At 28.5% G+C, this 17,610-nt stretch overlaps 6 protein-coding genes across 6 annotated transcripts; 5 read left to right on the forward strand and 1 right to left on the reverse strand.

The window, feature by feature from the left end:
- Nucleotides 1-39: 39 nt before the first annotated feature.
- On the forward strand, nucleotides 40-1,175 carry LOC105252161 (coiled-coil domain-containing protein 115). Its single transcript, XM_011259432.3, has 2 exons — nucleotides 40-196; nucleotides 334-1,175. Exon 2 carries the CDS (start codon nucleotides 394-396, stop codon nucleotides 892-894), a length of 501 nt encoding a protein of 166 aa, XP_011257734.1. The 5' UTR covers nucleotides 40-196; nucleotides 334-393; the 3' UTR covers nucleotides 895-1,175.
- Nucleotides 1,176-1,687: 512 nt separating this feature from the next.
- On the forward strand, nucleotides 1,688-5,946 carry LOC105252162 (rac GTPase-activating protein 1). The gene is made up of 11 exons (XM_011259433.3): nucleotides 1,688-1,985; nucleotides 2,101-2,303; nucleotides 2,390-2,538; nucleotides 2,616-3,030; nucleotides 3,118-3,287; nucleotides 3,559-3,685; nucleotides 3,757-3,989; nucleotides 4,113-4,407; nucleotides 4,489-4,664; nucleotides 4,759-4,825; nucleotides 5,771-5,946. Exons 1-10 carry the CDS (start codon nucleotides 1,904-1,906, stop codon nucleotides 4,820-4,822), a joined length of 1,914 nt encoding a protein of 637 aa, XP_011257735.1. The 5' UTR covers nucleotides 1,688-1,903; the 3' UTR covers nucleotides 4,823-4,825; nucleotides 5,771-5,946.
- A 119-nt stretch (nucleotides 5,947-6,065) lies between these two features.
- LOC105252163 (leucine-rich repeat-containing G-protein coupled receptor 5-like) lies at nucleotides 6,066-8,540 on the forward strand. Its single transcript, XM_011259434.3, has 2 exons — nucleotides 6,066-6,145; nucleotides 6,655-8,540. The coding sequence occupies exon 2, from the start codon at nucleotides 6,664-6,666 to the stop codon at nucleotides 8,104-8,106; it is 1,443 nt and encodes a 480-aa protein (XP_011257736.2). The 5' UTR covers nucleotides 6,066-6,145; nucleotides 6,655-6,663; the 3' UTR covers nucleotides 8,107-8,540.
- A 1,291-nt stretch (nucleotides 8,541-9,831) lies between these two features.
- LOC109610060 (leucine-rich repeat-containing G-protein coupled receptor 5-like) lies at nucleotides 9,832-12,043 on the forward strand. Its single transcript, XM_025413277.1, has 2 exons — nucleotides 9,832-9,872; nucleotides 10,464-12,043. The coding sequence occupies exons 1-2, from the start codon at nucleotides 9,832-9,834 to the stop codon at nucleotides 11,785-11,787; spliced, it is 1,365 nt and encodes a 454-aa protein (XP_025269062.1). The 3' UTR covers nucleotides 11,788-12,043.
- Nucleotides 12,044-13,766: 1,723 nt separating this feature from the next.
- On the forward strand, nucleotides 13,767-15,985 carry LOC105252167 (tyrosine--tRNA ligase, mitochondrial). Its single transcript, XM_020027805.2, has 3 exons — nucleotides 13,767-14,189; nucleotides 14,482-15,380; nucleotides 15,447-15,985. The coding sequence occupies exons 1-3, from the start codon at nucleotides 14,023-14,025 to the stop codon at nucleotides 15,794-15,796; spliced, it is 1,416 nt and encodes a 471-aa protein (XP_019883364.1). The 5' UTR covers nucleotides 13,767-14,022; the 3' UTR covers nucleotides 15,797-15,985.
- An 82-nt stretch (nucleotides 15,986-16,067) lies between these two features.
- Nucleotides 16,068-17,478, reverse strand: LOC105252166 (guanine nucleotide-binding protein subunit beta-like protein 1). Its single transcript, XM_025413271.1, has 4 exons — nucleotides 17,271-17,478; nucleotides 16,865-17,043; nucleotides 16,464-16,794; nucleotides 16,068-16,388 (listed from the first exon to the last, which is right to left on the reverse strand). The coding sequence occupies exons 1-4, from the start codon at nucleotides 17,412-17,414 to the stop codon at nucleotides 16,083-16,085; spliced, it is 960 nt and encodes a 319-aa protein (XP_025269056.1). The 5' UTR covers nucleotides 17,415-17,478; the 3' UTR covers nucleotides 16,068-16,082.
- Nucleotides 17,479-17,610: the final 132 nt, after the last annotated feature.

The raw sequence follows: 17,610 nt of genomic DNA on the forward strand, positions 1-17,610 counted from the left end.
CATTTGAACGAAAGATAAATAGATCTTTACTTTACCAACCCAGAATCAGCTGATGAAAGTTTGCAAGATATAATGAAGAAGTGTATTGCTTGAATCTTTTTAAAAGAATATAAAAATCTAAGGAGAAAAACAGATGTATAATTTCTTTCAAAAAAACGAACGAGATAATATTCATCGAAGAGAAAAATTAGCATTTGTAAGTTATTTTTAACAATTAATATATTTTTTCTCTCTTTCAAAACTTATATTTTTACTTCTGGCATCTCTTTAAATAATAAACAAATATTACAAATATTACAAACATATTTGTGCTTTTATGCTATTTTTTTTTAGGTAAAACTTCCTTACATCTATTAACAAGTATAAAGTGCGGATAATATTCACACGACTAGCATGAGTAAAAGTATAGATGTTTTGTCAGAAGAAATCGACGAGTTGCTATTACGTAAATTAGAATTAATGCAAGAAAAGGTGCAAAAAAATGTTCAAATGGAGACATTGTTGAAAGATGGTCACATCGAGTTAGCTAAAGCGAAGTATATCCGTGGAAAAGAGAACATTAGTATTCTACAGGTTCCAAACAACGAAGATACAGTTACATCCTTGTTTGACTTGGAAACTAATGTGAATGACAATGACGAGCCTGCAGTATGTTTTGACATAAGTTTAAAAAAATCAAGCAGCGAGACAGATGAACCAAAAGATCCTGTAAAATGGTTTGGTGTATTGGTCCCGCAAAATTTGAGGAAGAGCCAGAAACGTTTTCAGGAATCTATCTATCTTGCTGTGAAGATAGCAAATGTACAAGCGGAACTTACTTCCGTGCTTTCCAAGCTTAAAGCATTACATATTGAAAAAGACAATTTATGTTCTGCAAATGATGTTAAAACTTAGAAACAAATATCTTTGCAAATTATAATATATATAAATATGATTTATAGTTTAATATTTAAAGGAGGAATGATATACTATACCAAATTAGAAATGAATCTAATATAACAATATAATCGAAAAAAGATATATATTTTTCAAGCGTTCAACTTAAATCTTACAAAGCTGCAGAAAATTTATTTTGGAGATATGCATATATGCAATTTTTATGTAACTGTATATTTTTCAGTACCAGTTTCTTTTCTATATAAGTTTGTGATGCAATTGTAGAAGTCTATTAAAGAAGAAAAAATTATATTGTTAAATTAATTAAATTATATTAATTATATTTATATGTTCAATATTCAGAGAAAAGATTATACACTTCATTGATAAACATACAATTTAATTTAATTTGATAGTCAAATAATTTTATTTGTATAACTAAAGAAAAGAAAATTTTTGTTGTGTATTCAAAGTATGATTAATTATATGAGTAGAAAATAAATTTATAATATTATATTTTACAAAAATTTAGACTAATAAGTAAAATTTTATTTATAAACTTTTATTATTTACAAACTATATTTTATTTTTTATTTATAAACTTTACGTCAAATTTTTATGTATTATTCTTATCTAGAAATTTAAAAAAAAGTGTGTTCTTGGATGCTACGAAGGAAGATTGACCAATTAGAGCGAAGGAATCTTTGCTCCTTTCCGATTGGTCAGTCAAATGACTTGAAGCTTTAGTAAATTGCATAGTGTTTTTTCCGAAATCGATTGGTAGGAGTTAGTAGACTTTTTAGAGGTCTCTCTCGTCGAAGTTTAACGGTCGCGGAAAAAGCATTTACTTTCAAAAACTACAAAGCATACGTTTATTCGCTCGTATAAGCCGTTATTGTTGATATCTTATCGCGTATGCGTCGATTTCTTCGAATTTTGCGCGTTATTGTTGGTTAAGAGGAGATCACCGAGTGACATGTCAGTTGCATAGATACTACGGAAGGAACGACATAATAAGCGTCGCAGAATGACTTCCTTGTCACTTTTAGCAACCTACGACGAGTTGGTGAGATGCTCGAATGTCCTGATAAATGGATCCTGCGAGGAAGGTATTTTTATTTTGACAATCTTAAAAAATTATACACGTTTATATTTTTGAGATTTTATGCAGTAGCGTTTTTATCAAATTTTCTGAAATTTTACTGCAATATTGCTTCTTTGCAGAATTCCTGCAATTTGCCTTAAACCAAGAGGAGATGAGACAGAAATGGTTGGCATCGGAACAAGAGTGTCAACGGCTTCATTCAGCCCTGGACAAGGCTCATCATGAGATTGCTGGGCTGGATAGAAAATTGCGTCACGCTAGAAGAAACTTGGAGGAGGAGAGCCGTAAACGTCGTATCATTGAGGAACAGAAAGATTCATTGGTAGCTAAAATATATTCCGGAACAGATATTCTAAAAATATATATATTTTTTAGCTGTAATAATTTCTATTCATATTTATTTTTCAGGAGAAACAAATCGCTACAGCCAGAAATTTCTTGTTTACTGACGGAGGTAAAAACCTAAATGATGAAACTAGAGAAAAACTGCAGTTTCTTAATAATACTTCTTTGAATCAACAAAGTAACATACATGTTCAAGACACTCACATTGACAAGTAAGTAATGAGAATCTCAAGAAGAAAAGATTGATTTTGACATTTATCTAATAGCATTGTGCTGCTTTCATTTTTAGGCTTAACACAATTGCTGAGTTGGACTCCACAGGCTCAATATTAAGCGATCTTAACTGTCTATCAAAATCGGAAGACGACTTAGAGACTAGCGCTATTTTACATCAAAATTTGAAGAGTGGAAAACGACAATGGAAGGAACATCGTCCCAGTAGCGAACATTCTAAAAAACGTCGTAGCTCGTTGCATAAAGTTACTGAATTAAATTCTTCTGATAGAATAGTAGCCACTACTACTGTAGTTATGCCAAAAGATGGTGCAATTACTGCATCATCAACGATTGAGGCTATTCCTGGTGATGAAAATGCAGATCCACAGATCTCTTCACAAAGTACACGCAAACGACGTAAGAGTAGTGCAGAACGTAACAAATCAAAATCGCACATAGAAGCAAACAAAATACTAATAGATACAGCAGTATGTTATTAAACTTTTTAATTTAACTAAATTGTCGTTTTTTACATTTATATGTATGATTAATATTAAAAACATTTTTATCTTTAGCCATCAGCACCACAGGCTGAGATGCTTACATCAACTTCAGATACAGAAGATGTCTTCAAACCAAGTCCAAATATTGGTGGATATACTATGAATGCAAAAATATCTAGGAATCACCGTTTTGCAGCCAAATATGTCATTAGACCGGAAATCTGCACACCTTGTGGTAAAAGGTAAATATATTCAACTAAGTATAAATATCTAAAGATTTTGAAAAACTTTTTGTCTCTTTTATATCAATAGATACATTAAATTTATAAGAAAAAAATATCTCAATATTCCTCTTAATTTATTAATTATTAACAATTTATTTGTACATACATTTATTTGTATAATATACATTTATTTGTACATACATTTATTTGTATAATTAATTAATTAATATAATATATTTATTTATATAATTTCTCCTTTAATGTATTTATATTTAATTATAATTGATAGAATTCGATTTGGAAACACAGTTCAAAAATGCGAAGATTGCAGAGCTATAGCTCATCCTGAATGCAAAGATTTAGTGCCTCTGCCATGTGTGCCGACAGGAAATACGCCTACGTTACGTGGTGTACCCGTGAGCATTATAAATTCTACATCAGTAAAACATTCAAGTTTATACTTTTACTGAAATCGATTTTTATACAGGGCACTATAGCTGATTACACACCAATAATACCACCTATGGTGCCTTCCATAGTAGTTCATTGCATTAATGAGGTTGAATTGCGCGGAATGAATGAACAAGGTTTATACAGAGTAAACGGAGCGGCTGCAGATGTCAAATCTCTTAAAAATAAATTCTTAAAGGGCAAAGGTGCTCCAAATCTTTCTAATGTCGACATCGCAACCATCTGTTCTACTCTGAAAGATTTCTTCAGGTATATCATTTCATACAATAGATGCACATATATATATATATATATATATATATATATATATATTTATTTATTTATTTATTTATTTGAAGAAACGAAAAAGAGCAAAAAATGTGTATTTTACAGATCTTTACGCGAGCCACTAATCACTGTCGCTTTGATGGGAGACTTTATACGTGCGACAACGTTAACGGATAAACAAGATGCCGATGCCGCTCTTTATCAAGCAATTTCAGAATTGCCGCAACCGAATCGGGATACTTTGGCCTTTCTGATGCTACATTTGCAGAGAGTATCGAGTAGTCCCGAATGTAGAATGCCCATCAGTAATCTTGCCACAGTTTTTGGGCCGACTTTAGTTGGTAACACTTCCAACAAACCATCTTCTATTATGCTCAATGAAATCAAACATCAAGTTGCGGTAAGCAAAATATTCGATATCTACTCTAATTGTACTATTATAAATAGAAATACACAAACACTTTAATATAATTTATTCTAGGTAGTAGAAAATCTGCTCCAAATTCCATCCGATTATTGGGCTACTTATGTGAATCCGACGAACTCAAATGATATCTATACTCCAAAAACGGGCGAATTAAAACATACACCCTCAACAGAATCGCTCCTTAAGCGTAGTATCTCCCGCGGTTTCTTCAATACTCCGCTTTCTTCCAGGTGAGTAAAATGAAGATAAAGATATGATTATAAAGAATAACTTGCTTATATTTAATGTATTGTTTTTTGTTACACATCTTTTTTTTATTCATAGCCGCACTTTTGCGAGAAGAAATAAGAAATACTTTGCTACGCCACCTTCTAGGGCAGGATTCTAATGAGTAAATTTATATTTATTATATTATAACAAAACTTATATTTGTTATATCATAGAAATTTTCTGCACAGAAATTTGTTTAATTTGATCTTTAATAGTATACGTTTTTATATGTATTTTTTTTTGTAAATATGCTTAATATATGCAATAAACATTTCTCAATTTATATTTCATTTCTTTAGAGTAGTAACAATTTTTAGATTTTGTATTGAGTAAATTATTACACATAATATTTTTTTATATTTAAATTTTTTTTACATATGATTTTGTATATCTATATTCCATGGTAGGAACAATTCGATTTCGTGCAGTAAGCAATGTAGTGAGAGTAAAACATGATATACAATATTCAATAAAAATACAAATATTTTAATTTACTAATTTGTAGTAAGTGCCCATGGTCTTGAAATTCTGTTAAAATATTTCATAACTAAAGCCAGCGGCACACGATGCTTGTTTTCGTGCTGGATTGCATGCGAGCATTATGATAATTTGACAATTCTTTAATATCGAAATTACGATTGGTCAATTAAGACGCTCACATGCGATCTAGTACGAAAAATCGTACGGTGCCGCAGGCTTAAGTGATATTCAAAGATCTATGCATAATAAACGAAAATCGAATTGTTTCTCTCATGAACAGAAAATACAATCGAATTTTTAATTTTATTTTTTTTATTATTTTTTTACTTATTTTAGCTTTTTTCAATTTTTAACATTTTTTATTGCTATTTGATATTATTTAAAAAAAATATCAATATAAATATAAATAACAATTTAAGAATTTTCATATTTTTCTCTGTCACATATAAATTGTAAATTTTTTATGCGTATATTTTTTATTTTTATTTTTATGCATGTACTATAAATATTGAAAGATAATCTTAAGACTTCTATAATAAATTAAACTTATTGAAAAAATGTTGACTTATTTTATTGAATATTACAGTGAAACAACTTTTTAAGAAACGTTGAGCTGTCCGGAACGGATAACCAAGTCAAACAAGAGAAAATTATCTTTTGCTTTAGATATTTGCAAATAAACATGTATATCAATTATCGTATGTTTTTAATTCTTTAATGTACAGATATTGGTGATGTTGTGACTACGTTCTGATATGACGCCAGTATTGAAAATATAAGTCTATATACTTGACGTAGACTATAGACTTTCAGTACTGGCAGTAAATATCGAAAGACAGCTTTATTTTTTAAAATGTTATCAGAACTTTCATGATAACATGAATTTCAGTATTCAAAGAGCAGTTGCAAGAAGAACATATATTTACTAACAATTTTTTGAAGAAAACATTTTATTAAAAAGGTATGCTTAGTTTTTATATTTTGAAAAAATTTAAAATAAAATTTTTTTGTATATATTTTAATAAGAAAAAGTATATTTTTATATTTCCGTACTATATAAATAATAATTATATGTATAATATAAATAATAGTTAAATATAGATTTATTGTATATTTATAATAAAAAATTATATAATATATGAAATTAATATACAATTAATATTTTAAATTATTAATGTTTTAAATTAATTTAATTATATTTTATATTACAATTAAATTAATATAATATTAAATCAACGTTAGTACTATAATAATTACTATATAATTATTAAAACAATTTTTTTTCTTATACTGCTATAACTTATATTTGAAACTTTCATCAACTTATATAATTTTTTTATTATAATTATGGTTAGATTTTTATTCAAGTTAATTAATATATTTAGCATAACTTTGTTTATTATAATATCACATTTAATTAATTACCATTTTTACTATATTTTTAAAAGACTTTTTTACTTAAATTTACAGAGATGCAATATGAAGTTATTTATCATCATTTTTGTCTATTTGACCACACTATCAGCCAATGATGATATTCAAACCTCCTTGGAGTTTCCCGACTATGCGAATGAGATTACACATCTGTGCAAAAATGAAATAATCTCTTTTAACTTTGCTAACACAACAATCACCTCTATTGGTCGGGATTTTATTAGTAGTCCTTGGATTACTTGTCTCAATTTCACAAGCACTCAAATTCACAATATCGAGAGAGGCGCCTTCAACAAACTTCCTAATTTGACTCAATTAATTTTTTCTGATAGTAATATCGACTTACAAAAACTTTTCAACTTTGGAGGTCACGAAAATTTAAAGTTTCTTAATCTGAATGATGCATCCTCTCGCATCTATGACTCATATGATGTTTATATTTTTGAAGAATATCCTAACTTAGAAATCTTGTCTGCCCGTAAAAATGATATCAGAGATTTAATTTCAGAAGTAAATACTCCATTTCCAAAACTGAAGATCCTAGATCTTTCCAGCAATCAGATACAAAGTACCGATTTTGTAAAATTGTTACCAAATAGTTTACATGTTCTTGATCTCCACGACAATTCGCTCTCTTCTTTGGTTTTTGATAAAAACCATGTAAACTTATTGGCACTAAACTTGGATTACAACAATCTACGTTATATAACGAATGTGATGACTGGCCTAGAAAATTTGCAATATCTTTCCGTTTCTGGAAACAAAATTGATTCTATTGAATCAAACGCTTTCGAAGACACTAATAAGTTGGTATATTTGAACTTATCCACAAATAAAATAACTCACTTTCATTCAGAAATATTTATAAAATTGCAGTCTTTAAGATTACTCGATTTGAATTATAATATGCTCGAGGAAATTCCGCAAATTTCAAATGAAACAATTATTAGTACTTTATTCCTTAATTGTAATAATATTAAGAGTATAATTTCAAACGCTTTTGTACAAATGCCAAAATTGATGAAATTATTATTGGGAGGGAATCAGATCATCGAAATTAATGTTAAAGCATTCGCTCATCTTTCGCTTTTAGAAATATTAGATTTGTCGAGGAATAAATTAAGTTTCCTACCAGAAGGATGGAGTGAATTTTTAATATCTCTAAAATATTTAAATTTAAACGATAACCAATTTATCTCACTAGAATCTTTATCCCTAACAAACGTGTTACCATTAATGGAACTGCATCTGGCGAATATTTCACTGGAATATTTAAATATTAGCTATTTCGAAAACTTGCCGCAGAATCTTATCATAAGTTTGAAAGAATTTAACTCTGCAAACTGGAATTCTGCTAGATGCAGACCTACAGTACCTACAGTACCACAGACAGATCCCTGGGGGACAGATTCCTTGGGGACAGATTCCTTGAGGACAGATTCCTTGAGGACAGATTCCTGGAGGAGATATGATTTTAACACAGGTTAATGAGGGGTACTGTAGGTCATCACCCGTCATTTGGGGCCGTTTTTTCCTCAACGAAAATGTTGATGAAGGCCATCATTTTTTGCATGTTCCCGATTTTTGTCATCATATATCTTTGCAATTAAACCTTAAATTAAAACTCAATTAAAGTAAACTTTATTTAAAATTAATCGAAGAATGTGGTTTTGTTAATATTTTATTACTACAAAGCTTAGTTTACGAAAAACCCCTTATTTCCAATTACTTATAATTCAAAAATTATTAGTGCCTTCACATTTTCGTTGAGGAAAAATTGTCTTCAGATGATCCCAGGAATCTGTCTTTGAAAGATTCATTATGAGTTTTGGGACACTCTGTATATATAAACTGGAAGAATGCGGAGAACTGTTAGATCCCTCCGTAAGTCGAGAGAGAACACTTTTGTAAATTCAACATATTCAGAAAAGTCTCTTTATAAACAGTCGACTTACAAAGAAATATATATATACACACATAATCTAGCTCTTTTATAAAAAGATAAAGTTCAAGTTAAAGTTCAAGTTTGTAAAAAGATTGCGACAAATATACAAAAATGCTTCTACTTTTATTAGTGATAAATTGAATGATGAATCTTGTATTCACACAATAACTTTGTATAATCGTCGTTTAGTAATTTTTATTAATATTAATTAATCATGTGTATCTTTTTATAATTACGAATATCATATATGTAGCAGAACAATAGATAAAATAACATGTATACACATATCGACAAAAAATCGATCTACAAAAATGTATAAATAAAATAATATAAAAAATAATTTATTAAAACTTTACCCTCCTCTCCCGATAAAAAAAATATTTTAATTTATTAAACTGTGATAAATTCTCAAGATCTTGAAATTTAAATGAATTCTGTCAAAATATTTCATAACGAAGTGATATTCAAAGATCTATATGTAATGGACGAAAATTGAACTATTGAACTATCTCATGAAACACAAAATACACAATCGAACTTTTCTATCTTATATTTTTAATATTTTTTCTTTTATTTTAACTTTTTCAATTTTCAGTATTTTTTTCTTGTTGCTATTTGATATTATTCTAAAAAGATATCATGCATTATCTCGAAAAAAAAATCAAAAGTTTACAAGAAAAATAACGAAATTATATATAAATATAGGAAAGTATGTTTTCTTGGCATAATAAGTATATAGATAATTTAAGAATTTTTATATCTTTCGCTGTCATAAATTTTAAATTTTTTACTTCCATTTTTTATTTTTATTTCTATATATGTACTATATATATTGAAAAAAAAATAATCTGAAGATCTCTATAATAAACTTAATTTACAGAAAACAATTTAACTTATTTTATTAAATGTTATAGGGAATTAACTTTTTGATAAATTTAAGATTGTACTGGCTCGGACTGTATCCGGAATGTATAGTACCAGCGAAAAATATATCACCTTTATGTTTTTAGCTAATTTAATTCCAAGTGCATATATTTAATTAATTTTTTTAAAATTGCTATTTTTATTATCTAATGAAAAGTCTATTATTCAGTAATCTATATATCTACTATTAAAACGAATGTAATTAAATAGAAATATACGTACTTTACATTAAGTTATCCTTAAAAACATAAAGGTGATATATTTTTGACCAATACTGTATCCACAATATATGTGCATGACTAAGTGACTTATTACATCGGCTTAAAATTTTATAAGAACTGACAATGGATTTCAGTATTCAAAGAGAAGTAGTTACGAGAGGAGTGTATATTCACAAGATAATTACTAACAAATTTGGATAGTTTTTTGAAGAAAGCATTTTATTAAAATGGTATGCTTAATTTCATATTTTGAAAAAGTTTAAAATAAAATATTTTTTTGTATAAATTTTGTATATATATTTTATTATTTATATTAATAAAAATTTTCTTACTTATATATTCTTACGTACTATATAAAATAATTATTATAATTTTTTTATATTATATAATTTATATTATAATCTACAATTACATATATTAATATTTTTAATTAATTTAATTTTACTTATACTTTTAATTATATTTTATATAACAATTAAATTAAAAAATATATAGATAAATCAGTTAATAACAGTTAATAACATTATGTAATATATAATTATTAATATTATAATAATTATTATATAATTATTAAAACGGGACTTTTTACTAATATAATTTATATCTGAATTTTTCATCGCGTTATACATATAATTTTTTTATTACACTTATGATTATACAGGCTCTTGACATTAAAGTTATATTAGCATAATTCCATTTATTATAATACATAATATTACATTTAAAAACATTTTTACTATATTTACAGAGATCCAATATCATATTTTATTTTATTATCATCATTTCCGTTGGTCCATACTATCAGCCAATGATGATATTCAAATCTCTTTGGAATTTCCCGACTATGCGAATGAGTTTGAACATCTCTGCGAAAATGAAATAATTTCTTTTAATTTTGCTAACGCAACCATCACCTCTATTGGTCGGGATTTTATTAGTAGTCCTTGGATTACTTGTCTCAATTTCACGAGCAATCAAATTAGCAATATCGAGAGAGGCGCCTTCAACAAACTTCCTAATTTGACTCAATTGATTCTTTCTAATAACGACTTACAAAAACTTTTCGGCTTTGGAGGTCACGAAAATTTAAAGTTTCTTAATCTGAATAATGCATCCTTCTTTGGCTATCGCCCATATGATGCAGTTTATATTTTTGAAGAATATCCTAACTTAGAAATCTTGTCTGCCCGTCAAAATCATATCCAAGATTTACCTTCAAAAGTGAATACTCCATTTCCGAAACTGAAGATCCTAGATCTTTCCAGCAACCAGATGCAAAGAACTGGAACTTTTGTAAAATTGTTGCCATATAGTTTACATTTTCTTGATCTCCACAATAATTCGATCAATTCTTTGGTTTTTGATAAAAAACATGTAAACTTATTAGCACTAAACTTGGATTACAACTATCTGCGTTATATAACGTATAAAAGTCACTATTTTGAACTAGTGCTAGCTGGCCTAGAAAATTTGCAGTATCTTTCCGTTTCTGGAAACGAAATTGATTCTATTGAATCAAACGCTTTCGAAGACACTAATGAGTTGGTCTATTTGAACTTATCCGCAAATCAAATAACTCGATTCTATTCAGAAACGTTTGTAAAATTACAATCTTTAAGATTACTCGATTTGAGTTTTAATAAGCTCGGGGAAATTCCGCAAATTTCAAGTGAAACAATAATTAGCATTTTATTCCTCAATGGCAATAATATTAAAAGTATAATTTCGAACGCTTTTGTACAAATGCCAAAATTGATGAAATTATTATTGGGAGGGAATCAGATCATCGAAATTAATGTTAAAGCATTCGCTCATCTTTCGTTTTTAGAAATATTAGATTTGTCGAGGAATAAATTAAGTTTCCTACCGGAAGGATGGTGTGAATTTTTAACATCTCTAAAATATTTGAATTTAAACGATAATGAATTTATCTCGCTAGAATATTTATCTCTAACAAACGTGTTACCATTGATGGAATTGCATCTGGCGAATAATCCGCTAGAATATTTAAATGTTAGCTATTTCCAAAACTTGCCGCAGAATCTTACCGTGAGTTTGCAGAAAAATTCTGCAAACTAATGAATTCTGATAGATGCAAGCCGAAATAAAAGTTATTACAATACAACAGATATATTTTTTTATAAATTTAACATTTTTACAAAGGCTTTTATAAAAAAAACCAACTTAAAAAATCCAGCTCCTTTATAAAAAGATAACATTTTTTTTATAAAAAAGTTGAAGAGCTTGCGACAAATGTACAAATGTAGAAATGCTTCTACATTTATTGGAGATAAGATAATTTAAATGATGAGTCTTATAATCAAAAACAATAATATGCATAATATAATAAGTCGCGTTATTATAATTATTCATAGTTTTTTATATTCATCATTTTTATTAATTATTAATATTAGTTAATTATGGTATGCATCTTTTTTATAATTATGGATAATATATTTAGTATAATAGTGGACAGAATAATATGTATATAAATATATAAAATGTATATAATAATATGTATATAAAATGTATAAAATAATATGTATATAAACATTTATATATACATATAAAAATCTCTCTCTCTCTCTCTCTCTCTCTCTCTCTCTCTCTCCCTCTATTAAGAAAATGATATAAAAAATTAAATTTATTAAAACTTTGTCTTCCCCTTCTGAATTTTAAAATATATATTTCTGGAATATATATTTGTAATATGAAATATTGAAAAACATTTTCAAAAAAATTTCTAATATGTTAAAATAATTGGTGAATTCGGGAATGATCTAATTTTTTTTACATAACATGATATAAATTAATTTTTACAATCAAACATAAGAAAATTTCACTTATTTATTACGATTTTATTCGTTCCATGAATCAATTCATAAATATAAATGATGTTCTGCTGCATTCAAGACAAAAAATAAATCCATTTAATAAATAGCTTTTGATTGCCTTAGAGTCTTTATTTCTGAACTAATATATACTAAAGAGATGGATTTATACGAGATAGATCTATATTTATAAATTGGAAAGAAAGACAGGAGAATCAAAAAATGCCAATTCAAGAATAGAACAAGATCTGTTTTGAACTAATGTTGGCAATTCAACTAAAATGTTCAGTTTAATAAAAAAAACAGACCTAAACACATTTTTTGTATAGTCAGATAACAGTCAGTTTGGAGTAACTGTCGTACGTATATATTTTAAAGTTAAGATTGGTCATTTTGATAAGTGTTAATGTTTGTATAACTCGCATATTTTCATGCAAGAGATGCAAAACGAAATCTGATTTCTGAAATTTGAAGATAATGATCGATATTGCGTTAACAAAATTGTCGCATATAAAAAAAAATATTTTAATTTATTAAACTATGATAAATACTCAAGGTCTTGAAGTTTAAATGTATTCTGTCGAAATACTTTATAATGAAATAATATTCCAAAAAAATTTATACATAATGGACGAAAATTGAACTGTTTTTCTCTCATGAAACACAAAATACATACAATCGAACTTTTCTATCTTATTTTTTATTATTTTTTTCATTTATTTTATCTTTTTCAATTTTTAGTATTTTTTTGTTTATTGCTATTTGATATTATTCTGTTTGATATTATTCTAAAAAAATATCAAATGCAGTATCTGGAAAAAAATCAAAAGTTTACAAGAAAAATAACGAAATTATACATATAGAAAAGTATATTTTCTTGGCGTAATAAGCTCATCGAGGCGGGAAACAAAATTACCAATGAGATACTAGCAAAAGAGACAGACATAGACCTTCCATATAGTATTTCTCTCTCTACAGCGGGCGCTCGCCTGTCTATCGCGATGCTCAGTCCAGTGCATATATCGAACACAATGGGTTTGTTCGTTTTAGCTGCACTGTTGCACTAGTGCAATTATTTAGAGTGAAAGAAAGTATGTTTGTCTCTTTCTAACTTATTAGTATGTACACTGCGCGACAACGATTCGTTCATTGGCTCCTCTCTCGCTGGGCAAGGGGAGCGTAGAAGTGACCAATCAGCTGACAGCGTGACAGTGGCTGATTGGTCAGAGGCTACGCTCCCCTTACCTCGCGAGAGGGACCAAGGAACGAATCGTTGTCGCGGAGTGTACTGTGTTTTGGAATAGCTGTCGCACGTGTATACTATTTTGAGGTTAAAGATTGATTATTTTGACAAACATTAATAACAATTATTATTTATTTATTTATTTGTATATCTCGCATATTTTCACACAAGAGATTCAAAACGAAATCTGATTTCTGAATTTCGAAGATAATTATCAATAACGCAAGATTAACATCACAAATGTATCATAAAATGAACGCTCATATTTTATTAAAATTATATTCTATTAAATTATACTCTATCAATCGCGTTGATTTGAACAAAACGCGTAGATTTTACTGTAACAGAAATATATTAAAGCTTCATGAAAGGGGCATGTACGAAGATATATTTCCCAATACCAATACGTAAGTATATTTTAAAATTATTTCTTGATAAAAAAATAATAAATTAAATTGCAATAATAAATTAAATTATTATAATAAATTAAAATAAAACATATATATGAGAGAAATAAATTATATAAAATTATATTAAATAAAGCATATATATATATATAAAAGTAAATTATATATATTAAATTATATTAAATATATTAAATTATAATTTTGCGTAAGATTGTATTTTTTGTATATTTCATGATATTCACAAATATATTAATTATATTTACATAATAATATGCATTTATCATTTTCTCAGGAATAAAATAATAGATTTATTAAACAAGTCGCCACAGTGTGTCTATGCTGGCTTTGATCCAACAGCAGACAGTTTGCACATTGGTAATTTACTTATCCTGATGAATCTCTTGCATTGGCAAAGAGCGGGACATCAAGTTATTGCCCTGGTAGGAGGAGCTACTGGTTTAATAGGTGATCCTAGTCATAGAAAGAAAGAACGAGTTGAAATGGACAAATATTTGATGGAGGAGAACTTGAAATCTATCATAAATAATATAGAGATTATATTTAATAATCATCAGACTTACTTTTGGAAAAACAGGCAGGAGCATCTAAAACCGCTGATTATAGTAAATAATTTGGACTGGTATACAAACGTGAATGTCATCGAGTTTGTCAGAAGCATCGGGAAATATTTTAGAATGGGCACAATGTTGGGCAGAGCCTCTGTCCAGTCGCGATTAAACTCGGACACGGGAATGAGTTTCACTGAATTCACTTATCAAGTATTCCAAGCGTACGATTGGTTTCAGTTGATGAAGAAATATAAGTGTCGCTTCCAAATCGGCGGAAGTGATCAAATGGGTAATATTATGTCTGGATATGATCTGATCACGAAAACTGAAAAGCAAGAGGTTTACGGTATAACGTTACCGCTCATAACTGCCGAAGGTGGAAAGAAATTTGGAAAATCTCTTTTGAATGCAGTGTGGTTGTCTTCAACAAAATCTTCGAGTTTTCAGCTGTATCAGTATTTTATTAGAACTAAAGATTCTGATGTTGAAAAATTCTTAAAATTGTTTACATTTATACCACTAAATAAAATTACTGAGATTATGAATGATCATATGAAAAGTTCAGAAGATAGAAGGGCACAAAAAATATTGGCAGAACAAGTTACACTTTTAGTACATGGAGGTAAATTTTTTAAGAAAATTAATATTGTATACTACATATTATTATTTACTACAATTTTTCTTATAGAGGATGGATTGCTGGCTGCAAAGCGCGCGTCCGCAGCATTGTATGATAAATCAATTGAATCTTTTACGAGAATGAATGCATTGGAATTGGCAGATGTGTTTGAAGATGCAACCATAGTGGACATTTTGTCCGAGCCAGGACTCACTATATATGATCTAGCAAGAAAAGCAAAATGTTTTAAGACTGATCATGATGCGCAACGGATCATAACAGCAGGCGGATTTTATGTAAATCATCAAAAAATCACTAATTTAAATGAGGTGGTTGTACCTGGCATCCATATACTAAGTAACAATCTATCTTTAGTTAGAGTTGGCAAAAAAACGTATCATATAATTCGATGGCAATGATGACATTACAAAGGATGCAAAAGATATGTACAAATGTATAATAAATAAAATTAATTATTAAATTAAATTTACCACTTAACAATTAATAAATAAAATACATTATTAAAAAGACGTAATAATGGTTATGAAAAGATGCTGCAATTTTCTCCTTTGTATCATCATAGATACATTAAATCATACATTTATCAAAAGGGATGAGTCTCTTGAAAAATAATTATAAAAAAATTTTTATATTTGTTTTCACATATAAACATCCAATTTATATACATGTACATACTTGTAATTTTTAATTATAAATGTCCCACATCGATATACAACCATCTTTACCAGTAGCTGCCATTAAACACTTGGTATCGTACGCCTCGACTTCACGTTGTGAATAAACAATATCATATATAGTCTCGTTGTGTTCTCTTAATATCGCAAGTGGCCGCAATTTTTTCCAAGAGAACAATCTGATACATCCGTCCCAGCAGCCAACTGTGACTAACTTTTTATCTGGTCGTACAGAAAGGACAGACACTCCAGAAACGTGCTCCAATAGAATTGTAGACTTGTGAGATAATGTATGATTCGGCAATATTTTAAAAATCTAAAAATTTATAAATATAAATTATGTGATATCGATTCCATTTTTTTTTACATGTGTTACTAATTCTGTTAATACCTCCAACTTGTCTGATGCACTACCAAGGATGCCTTGCATCAGAGAAATATCGAAATCAAAGGTCATCGGATATTGCTCCACAGTCAGGGAGCTGAGAACGTCATTCTTTTTCATATCCCACAACAATAATTGCCCACCTTCATAAGCAACCAGAACCAAATCATTTATACCCAATGGCTTCATCGCCATTATTGTGCCCAGTTTGTCATTGTAGGATAATTTGGACGGATCCAACATCGATTCAATGTTATACGTTTTCAGCGACAATATTCCTACCACTGAGGAATCGAGCGGAACTAACATCGCATTCTTCTCAGGCAACAATTGAGATCTAAAAGTAAATATAAAGTTTGAATATCAATCTCGACAAGCTTTCACAATTTTTGTCTGTATATACCTGCCTGCAAAAGCTGCAATATTTATAATTAATACTTTTATTCAACATCCAATTGGATTCACTTGCTTTATATACATCTATTATGCCGTGTCTTCGTTGCACTATTAAATCAGAGTCATTAGTTCTGTGTAAATTAAAGCAAGGACTCTCCCCATCCGACAGTTGATTTTTTATCCTGTTTGTCTGCGAAACAATGAAAGAGAAAATTAATTATGGTCAACGCTTCTTTGAAACAAATTTCAACAGAAAATTTTTTAAATATAAATATAATATTAAATTAAATTTATAATTTAAATAATTTTAAATTTAAATATAAAATCATATTAAAAACATCTCGTACATGAATAAATGATTATTCAAATCCAATATTTAAAACTTATAGAAAATAGAATTCACGGAGAAATATTTACCTTCAAGTCCCAAGTATGAATTGTGCCTCTTCCATCGCCAGCATAGAGATGCTCCACATGAGGCTCAATCCAAAACAGCAAACTGTGCACATTCCCATCCATGTCACCGCGCAATAGAAATCTCGGATCTGGAGGTGCAGGCATCTCGCAGTTTTATTTATTTTTAAAATATAAGATAATAATAATGCATCGAATTTGCTGTGACAGGTTATTCTAGCCTATCGATCAGGAGCGGGGGAGGGGAACGCGAAAGAGATTCTGATGATGAGTCCTGTTCAATTCGGTGAATTATTTGAATAAAAATGAAATAAGAGATAGATTTTCCTTTCGCGTGATTCTT

Source organism: Camponotus floridanus, unplaced genomic scaffold, assembly GCF_003227725.1.
Source record: "Camponotus floridanus strain SB8 unplaced genomic scaffold, Cflo_v7.5 scaffold64, whole genome shotgun sequence".
Taxonomy (NCBI): Eukaryota; Metazoa; Arthropoda; class Insecta; order Hymenoptera; family Formicidae; genus Camponotus; species Camponotus floridanus.

Bases quoted from the DNA above. Each gene is read 5' to 3' on its own strand.
- LOC105252163 (XM_011259434.3), top strand. From the start codon at position 6,664: ATGAAGTTATTTATCATCATTTTTGTCTATTTGACCACACTATCAGCC.
- LOC105252161 (XM_011259432.3), top strand. From the start codon at position 394: ATGAGTAAAAGTATAGATGTTTTGTCAGAAGAAATCGACGAGTTGCTA.
- LOC105252167 (XM_020027805.2), top strand. From the start codon at position 14,023: ATGTATCATAAAATGAACGCTCATATTTTATTAAAATTATATTCTATT. The intron at 14,190-14,481 runs GTAAGTATATTT...TCATTTTCTCAG, and splicing joins ATATTTCCCAATACCAATAC to GAATAAAATAATAGATTTAT. The intron at 15,381-15,446 runs GTAAATTTTTTA...TTTTTCTTATAG, and splicing joins TACACTTTTAGTACATGGAG to AGGATGGATTGCTGGCTGCA.
- LOC109610060 (XM_025413277.1), top strand. From the start codon at position 9,832: ATGGATTTCAGTATTCAAAGAGAAGTAGTTACGAGAGGAGT. The intron at 9,873-10,463 runs GTATATTCACAA...TACAGAGATCCA, and splicing joins GAAGTAGTTACGAGAGGAGT to ATATCATATTTTATTTTATT.
- LOC105252162 (XM_011259433.3), top strand. From the start codon at position 1,904: ATGACTTCCTTGTCACTTTTAGCAACCTACGACGAGTTGGTGAGATGC. The intron at 3,288-3,558 runs GTAAATATATTC...TATAATTGATAG, and splicing joins TGCACACCTTGTGGTAAAAG to AATTCGATTTGGAAACACAG. The intron at 4,665-4,758 runs GTGAGTAAAATG...TTTTATTCATAG, and splicing joins AATACTCCGCTTTCTTCCAG to CCGCACTTTTGCGAGAAGAA.
- LOC105252166 (XM_025413271.1), bottom strand. From the start codon at position 17,414: ATGCCTGCACCTCCAGATCCGAGATTTCTATTGCGCGGTGACATGGAT. The intron at 17,044-17,270 runs GTAAATATTTCT...ATTGTTTCGCAG, and splicing joins TTCATACTTGGGACTTGAAG to ACAAACAGGATAAAAAATCA. The intron at 16,795-16,864 runs GCAGGTATATAC...ATTTACTTTTAG, and splicing joins AAATATTGCAGCTTTTGCAG to ATCTCAATTGTTGCCTGAGA.